This window comes from Phyllopteryx taeniolatus, chromosome 14, assembly GCF_024500385.1.
Source record: "Phyllopteryx taeniolatus isolate TA_2022b chromosome 14, UOR_Ptae_1.2, whole genome shotgun sequence".
Taxonomy (NCBI): Eukaryota; Metazoa; Chordata; class Actinopteri; order Syngnathiformes; family Syngnathidae; genus Phyllopteryx; species Phyllopteryx taeniolatus.
The window spans coordinates 3,684,476-3,693,060 of NC_084515.1; the positions used below are offsets into that span (position 1 = coordinate 3,684,476).

At 43.2% G+C, this 8,585-nt stretch overlaps 1 protein-coding gene across 4 annotated transcripts in view; it reads left to right on the plus strand.

The window, feature by feature from the left end:
• The window catches only part of tbl1xr1b (TBL1X/Y related 1b), a 34,600-nt gene extending 29,358 nt beyond the window's left edge, over nt 1-5,242 (plus strand). For all 4 annotated transcript variants that reach the window (XM_061797100.1, XM_061797102.1, XM_061797099.1 and 1 more), the window contains one exon: nt 3,026-5,242. In XM_061797100.1, coding sequence (XP_061653084.1) covers nt 3,026-3,052 — 27 coding nt within the window. In that variant the 3' untranslated portion in view covers nt 3,053-5,242. The remainder of the gene's footprint in view (nt 1-3,025) is intronic.
• The last annotated feature ends 3,343 nt before the right edge of the window (nt 5,243-8,585 follow it).

The following is an 8,585-nucleotide window of genomic DNA, read 5'->3' on the forward strand; positions in this document are numbered from 1 at the left end:
CGCAGGAAGTACATCCTCTGCTGGGCCTTTTTGAGGACGGAGTTGATGTTGGTCGCCCACTTCAGGTCCTGAGAGACTGTAATTCCCAGGAACCTGAAGGTCTCGACGGTTGACACAAGGCAGCTGTGGCGAAGGATGCCTCCTGAAGTCCACCATCGTCTCTACAGTCTTGAGCGTGTTCAGCTCCAGGTTGTGTCGGCCGCACCACAGCTCCAGCCACTCCGCTTCCTGTCGATATGCAGACTCGTCACCGTCCTTGATGAGGCCCATGACTGTGGTGTCATCTGCAAACTTCAGGAGTTTGACAGTCGGGTGCAGTCGTTCGTGTAGAGAGAGAAGAGCAGCGGAGAGAAGACACAACCTTGGAGCACCCCAGTGCTGATGCTGCGTGTGCATGAGGTTGCCTCCCCCAGCCTGACCTGCTGTGTCCTGCCCATCAGAAAGCTGTAAATCCACTGGCAGATGCCAGTTGAGACCCTGAGTTGGAGAAGCTTGGATGAAAGGAGTTCAGGGATGATGGTGTTGAACGCTGAGCTGAAGTCCACGAACAGGATCCTCGCGTAGGTCCCTGCACTGTTGAGGTGTTCTAGGATGAAGTACAGTCCCATGTTGACTGCATCATCCGCAGACCTGTTCGCTTGGTAGGCAAACTGCAGGGAGTACAGCAGGGGACCTGTGACACTCTTAAGGTGGTCCAGCACGAGACGTTCAAAGGACTTCATGACGACAGATGTCAAAGCGACAGGCCTGTAGTCATTTAGACCCGAGATTGCAGGTTTCTTGGGGACTAGAATTATGGTGGAACGTTTGAAAGAAGATGGTACTTCGCACAGTTCCAGAGATCTATCGAAGATCTGTGTGAAGACTGGAGCGAGCTGGTCCGCGCAGACTTTGAGGCAGGATGGGGACACATGGTCTGGGTCTGCCGCTTTGTTAATCTTTTGTTGTTTGAAGATGCGTCTCACATCCTGTTCATGGATGGTTAACGCAGAAGTCAGAAGTGTAATTGTGGTCGGGGTGCGGCCGGGTGGGTATGGGGTGTGAAACTGTCCTTTTCAAATCTGCAGTAGAAGCTATTCAAGTCGTTGGCTAGTGTGCTATTGTTCTCAGCTTGGGGGGATCGTCGCTTGTAATTGGTCAGCGATGGGAATACATCCCAGACTGATTTAGAGTCGTTAGCGCTAAACTGTTTTTCCAACTTTGCTGCATATTTCCTCTTTGCAATGTTAATTTCTTTAGTCAGTTGGTTTCTAGCTCAATTATACAGGGCCCTGTCCCCGCTCTGATATGCGTCCTCCTTAGCTTGGCGAAGCTGCTTAAGTTTAGCAGTAAAGCACGGCTTGTTGTTGTTGAATGTGCAAAATGATTTTGTTGGTACACAAACCTCTTCACAGAAACTGATATAGGATGTAACCGTGTCCGTATATTCATCCAGGCAGCCAGCTGAATTTTCAAAGACACTCCAGTCTGTGCAGTCTAAGCAGCTCTGAAGTTCCATCTTTGCTTCATCGGTCCACTTTTTCACTGTTTTCACTGTAGGCTTCGCGCATTTAAGTTCTTGCCTGTACGTCGGTATTAAGTGAATTAAGCAGTGATCAGACGAGCCCAGAGCTGCACGAGGTATAGCACGGTATGCGTTTTTTAGCGTAGTGTAGCAGTGGTCTAAAATGTTATTTTCCCTGGTAGGACAGTCAATGTGCTGCTTGTATTTAGGGAGTTTGTGGTTGTGTCTAGCTTTGTTAAAGTCCCCGAGAACAATGAGGGGTGAGTCCGGGTGTTTATTTTTCAATTTTGTTGAAAAAACTGTTACTGTACCAAAAATAGCATGTTCCAGACTCCAAAGACTTTTGTATTCCTCAGAGTTAACACCGCAGAAATGCCGCGCTCTATACCAGCGCTCTATGTATAATAGACCATAGATATAACCATCATCACATGGCCGCCGCCGTGTCAATGCCCCACATTCAATATGGCCGCCACGTAGGCACCCATGCTGTCTTTTGGAATTGGATCTAGTCATATTGTATATCTGTGACCGGAAATACGTTAGTCCCATTCTCTGCCTGCATTGCGACACAGTGCCAGTAAACAACAGCGGCCATTTCTGGAACTCACAGACTTTGTCAACCGCATTTTAAGTGACAAATGGAAATTATTTTTGGACACATTGTTCAGTCCTGACAGTCAGTTTTATTCGATATCCGTCATATCATGGTCCGTTTGATCGAGGTTCCATTGTATTACAATAAAATAAAAACGCAGGAGCTCTGTTTGCTTTGAATTAAATATAACAAAACTTAGTTGATCAGCTTCAGCCCTTTAATTACCCACTCGACCGATCAGTTGAGTACATTTCGAAAGCAAGTAATCTGTTTAAGGACCATAGATTCGCACCTCAGTTTTGGGTAGACTGTGTTTTTAGAGGAATTATTTAACATGAACACTTTTTGTGATTGTACAACTCATAAACGGGTGCTGCTGCACCCTACACAAATGAAAGGAAGGTAGAAATAGACACAGCAGTAATATTTCATGCAATATTCCGAATGCATTGGGGGGGGGAACGCAATTAAATAAGACAAAACAATCTGGATAATACACTAAATCCAATGTTTCCAAAGCTTTGAGGTGTGGATTTCTTTTAAAAAGTAACTTTTGTCATGTTTTTGACATTATTATGCACTTTTTGTCACCATGGAGAATCCCAAACCGTTGCTTGTTGCGAAGCGAGTTGAGTTTGGTACCAATCGTAGCTCAACTTTTTGCCTGCCAGTCAAAACAAAAAGTTGGCCAAGCAACAGCTCGTATGTTGTACAATTCATAAAAGTACAAGTGTATTTGATTATTTTTTTCACGGAATACTCTAGTAATTGTTCAGAGGACTACTTTTTGCTTTTACCCGAGTAATCTTTGGCAACAATTCCCACATCTGGTAAAGTCCTGGATGAGGACTGTTGAGGAACTGTTGACTCGTGTGGCTTCCTGCCTGTAAACTGTCAGTTTTCTCATCCTCTTTCCTCTGCAGGTTTGCGTATTAGATCTGAGGAAATGACACTCGTGCGGGGGAGCCATGGACCGACTACGAATGTGTACATAGCCAAAATGACTGACTGTCCCTGCCTGTCCGCCACACTGCTGTAGTCCCCACCAGACGCCATGGCCTGCCATTTCACCCCCTCCCCCCCTTCAAACACTCATTCAAGGACCACATTTTCGCCACATCCGCTTTGGGGGACGTGTGAGAGACTTTAAAGAGGAAGTTGTTGCTTTCTGTTCGACCCAGTCCAGATTCTCGTTCGTTACATGCAAACCAAAACAGCGGAATTCCTCGTTTGTCCTCTTTTTAATCCTTTGTACCAGAATTCTAAAGATTTTTTTTGTTTTGTTCTCTGTTGGTGTGTGCATATTGCATATGTCAGCATTTGGTGTCCTGTGGACATTGTTTTGAAATTGGATTTTACTGTAAGTTTTATATTGTGTGCTGGGGAGAGAATGGGGCAAGAGCATGAAGAGTTTTTTGTTTTTTTTGTTTTTGTTTTTTTAAATCTGTCCAGCGGGACATCACTTTCTTGGCACTCTTCAAACATGCAGATGTATAGCTTAGAAGGTACATTGGTTTATCCATTATTTTTATCCACTTGTTCCATTTTTTTTTTAGGCATTGTAAACAAAAAATTGCATTGTAAAGCAAATAATCCCAAAAAATCCCAATGTCCTTTATTTGTATTTTTCTGCCTGTTTTTTTTTTTTTTTCTCTTCAGGTTTTCACAATTCATCAGGTTTAATGTTGAGCTATAAAAGAAAAAAAAACCTCAAGGCTTAGAGAGATTTTTTTTGTACTTTACGTGTTGGTCTCACATATTGTGCAGTTGCCCACAGGCTGGGATGTGACCTCTTGTTTCTGTCGAAGTAAAGGACCGTGGCGCAGGCATTTACAATGCAGCAGCAGCTGGGATCTGTGGGTAGAGAGAGAGAGGGCGTGGAGCTTTAACAGCTTGCATCCATTCTAACAGTAAATGTGCTTGCATCTTCAATTCAAGGCAAAGTAATGCTGAGTGATAATCAGACTAATCCCTTCTAATTGGGCACCACGAGTTTCACTGTTGAACACAACTCGTCGAACTTGATTCAAAATTTTTGTGATCGGCACTCTCGCTTCGCGCAAACGATCTGGAGACAGGCTTCATTCGAGCCTATGCACGGATAGAATGATGGCGCTTTTTTTTTTTTTTCTTTTAATATTATAATGCCAAGTCTGTGCTTGTTGTTAAAATGCATACATTTGTGTGCCACTCTTGCACGTAGAGTGGATTCAAGTACATTTTCATGTTTCAAATGCAATGTGTGATGTTCTCCTGCGCGACAAGGGGCCGTGACCATGAAGAATGTTTTTGTTTGTTTTTGCTTTTTTTGTGATTAAAATACCATTAAACAGTCATTGGAAAGATGAACTAGCTGCCCTTCGAAAGGGTTTTCTTTTCCTGCACTTTAGAGTAAAAATGGAGAAACAGGGAGGTGTGTTTTTATTCAAGTTGAACACATTTAAAGTCAGAAAAAAATTTCAAATAGAGGAAATACAGTGCAGTGCTCTAATGAGATTCCACGGGTTTTAATCACATTTCTACTGACTCATAAATGTTGAAGCCAATGTCTGCATTCCAGGTGTCATCTCACAGCCATAAATAGCATCCGCTCGATACAAATACATGGGAGGTTTGTCACAAAATTACCCATTTGAAAAGTTTTGTACTATTTTGAAGTTTGCTTTATTGGTGTCGATGGTGACTGAGTTGTACAACGAATACACAATTTCAAAAATGAGGTCCATGACAGTGGAATGGTATTTTTTAATGTTTGTTTTAGATACGCTTTTTACACTGCATTCAAGTGGTAGCTTTTTTCTTTTTGTTCCTACTGAGTAAAAAAAAAAAAAAAAAAAAAAAAAAGTCTGATTCTTCTATCTTTGCTATGTTTGAGAGCCCTTGAAGGTTTTGTATTCCTCCAAACTTTTGTAATTCAGACTGATTTGTAGCTATGTTCTCCAAAATGAACAAAAAGAGAAAAATCTGGTTAATTGTTGATGTACCACAGAAAATGTAAATAACAGTTTGCAGATCTTTTCTTTTTCTTGTGATGTCTTTGCCCTCACTTGCGTTGTACTCTCTCACTCACATGGTTGCAGTCTGACTGTTGGAATATCAGTTGGATCTCAAGGTCTAGAATAAAATCTATTTTGATAATATCACTTGGTTTCATTTTTTCCACCCTCCCTCCCATGTTACAATCCCACAGAGCCCCAGACATGGCTTGGGGAGGAAAAAAAGATACAGTAGTCCCTTGAGATATGAGTTTCATTTCTTCCGTGACCTCACTCGTAACTCAAAGCACATATCTCAAATCATCTTTCGCTATTAAAAAGAATGGAAGTTCCATTAATCTATTACTGCTTTTCCCCAAAACACAAAATAAAAATTCTAATCCATCCATTTTCCAAACCGCTTTTCCTCACTAGGGTTACGGGTGTGCTGGCCCCTGTCCCAGCTGACTTTGGGCGAGAGGCTGAACTGGTCACCAGCCAATCGCAGGGCAAATATAAACAACCATTCGCACTCACATTCACACCTGTGGGAAATTTAGTCTTCAATTAACCTACCACGCATGTTTTGAGAATGTAGGAGGAAACCGGAGTACCCAGAGAAAAACCCACGCAGGCACAGGAAGGCTGGATTTGAACCCGTGACCTCAGAACTATGAGGCAGATGTGCTGACCAGTTGTGCACCGTGTCGCCTAAAATTTATAATGTGTATTTGAATTATTATTATTAATAGTGTTTTACTTTATCAAATCTAGTGACAAATAGAATGTAAAGTATTACCGATTTCATCACACTTTTGCTTTGATTCAGTTGTCATTATGCTGCTCCTTCTGCTGTGTCCACCTTGGCCACCTGGCGGCAGTATAATATAGAAATCGATAAATCCATGGAGATGTTTTAGCCCCCCAGTAAACTGCAGTAATTATTAGTTGTGCTTTGCAGAGGATAAAGTATATATGCAATTCATTAGCACATATATGGTGTTTCCAATCATGTGTCAGCGTTAACGTTGAGATAGCAAACTTGAAAGCTAACCTATATGGTTGTTTTAAATACACATTATAACTCATACTGCACACATACTGTAGCTGTAGATTTGTTAGCCTCTCTATAGCATAAGTGAGCAGACTGAAAACTGGTTGTTTTAAATTCAGAAAGTGTCATTCTGTAGGATTTATGTTTAGTTTGAATGTGGGGGTTTCCATAGCTGCAAGCCATAATCATCCAAATAAATTTGAAAAATCCAATCATTAAATATTTTGTTCATTGTTTTGTAATATTCTAATTTCTTGAGATGGTGAATTTTGGGGTTTCGATAGATGCAAGCTATAGACAACAAATCCTAAAGGGAACACTTAAACAACAACACAATGTACGTAACTCCAAGTCAATCACACTTCTGGAATATCAGCCTATCCAGTTCGGAAGCAACACTGATTGTGAATCAATTTCACCAACTGTTGTGGAAATGGGAAGCAATTAGCAAGACAACTCTATACAGGAATGGTTCTGCAGATGTTGACCACAGAACGTTTCCCTGTCCTCAATTTTCCATCTGATTTTTTTTTCACTTGTGCATTTTGCCATCTCTCTCACCACTCGAGGGATTATGAGGCGTTGTCCACAACCCATTCAGGATGGCACATCAATGCGCACTGTGACAAGAAGCTAAGCTGTGTCTCCGAGCACAGTGTTGAGAGCATGGAGGCGATACCAAGTGACAGGCCAGTACAGCAGGAGGCGTGGAGGGGGCCGAAGTAGGACAACGACCCAGCACCAGGACCGCTATCTGCTCCTTCGTGCACGGAGTAAGAGGAGGAGCACTGCCAGAGCCCTGTAGGCTGGCATGTTTCTGCTCAAGCCGTCAGAAATTGAGGGTGGTATGAGGCCCCGGTGTCCACAAGTGGCGACGCTGTGAAGAGCGTTCTGCTGTCTGCAACATCCTCCAGGCGGCGAGTCAGTGATAGTCTGAGGAGGCATTTATTTGGAGGGGCGCACAGCCCTCCATGTGCTAGTCAGAGGTACCCTGACTGCCATTAGGTACCAGACCCATTGTATGCTGGTTAGGGTTGGGCAAGAATCGAGAAGCGGGACTAACATCCTGGTTCTCCCAGAATCGTTCAAATTAAAAAATTCCGGTTCCCAGTTTCGATGCCTACAGTCCTCAGTGCGACACTTGGAATAAGATTGTATTGTACAAAGGAGGCTTTGGCGATGTGTAGAAGTTTGACGTGTGCCCTCCCGCTCCGAGCCTCAGCCTACACTGCGCAGAACTTCAGTCAAGTCAAATTGGGTGAGTGAAACAATAAAATATGTCTATGCCAACATTGAGGCAGCTAACAAGTTAAACGGTGGGTTGCACTTTTGCACTGATGGTCTTTAGCATTTATTTTAGTCTCCAAACCAACGTAAGAGCCGATGACGGGAAAAAAGGTTAACATTGAGCTAAAACGTCACCAAATGTCAATCTAGCAACTTTACATCACAATGAACTGGGACAAAATTCACATAAACGTAGTGTCACAGTATCACAAACACTAACATTGTGCCTCATCGGTGGGTAAGGAAAGGAATCAACGTTTTATAACATTTGGTTCCATTCATTGCTCCTTTTCTTGCCGTCCAGGTTTACTTTCATTTTCAAAATTCATCGGTGTCGTGTGAAGTTACTTTTCATGCCAACATGCTGAGATCCGATGCTTACCCTTCAAAATAAAAGGCTACAAGCTTAAAACAAGAAGTTCAGATAAAACTTGCACATATAAACCAGTTCATGTGATAAACTAGTCGCAAATAACTATTTTAACAATGCGATAGAGGAAGTCCTCGATTTACGAACGAGTTCCGTTCCTACGCTGGCGATGTAACACGAATTTCCGCGTAAGTCGGATTTCACAGTTAAAGTCGAAATTTACGGCGAAATACTTCTGTTACAGGTATTGTCCCACGTGATTGTGACAGCAAGCTCAGTGTGTGTGGGCGTGTGCGTCGATGTGCGAGTGAGACAGGACTGCGCAGGTGTCGTCCGGCGGGATTGCGAAGGAGGAAGGAGTGCGCGCAGGTGCGAGTGTGTACAGTAGCAAGTGTAGTGCCGGCGACCGGGGAAGAGTAGCGATTAGCGGAGGACCCGTTGACGTTGAATGTGCAGAGGAGCTAATAAAGCCATTAAAGCAGCAAATCGGTGCTTCGTGCCTTTATTGTTGCCGCCACCCAGCTCAGCTGTGCAACGAGAGAAGGGAGTTAACCCCTGCGTCTCCCGACCACAGTCAGGTGACCGTAGCAGGAACACTTCGTATAAAGAAACTAAAATAAAAAAATAAGTTGCTCTACTTACCATTGCTGCTGAGAGTGTGAAAAACGGAGGGCGAAAAAGGCAGATACTCCCGGCGCACAAACATAGACAAGCACTATGCACTAGCTAAGGAGAAACACTGTGGTGCTGGGACAAAATGGCGGACGAGGCACGGGCGTCGTAAAGTCGAAACGTCG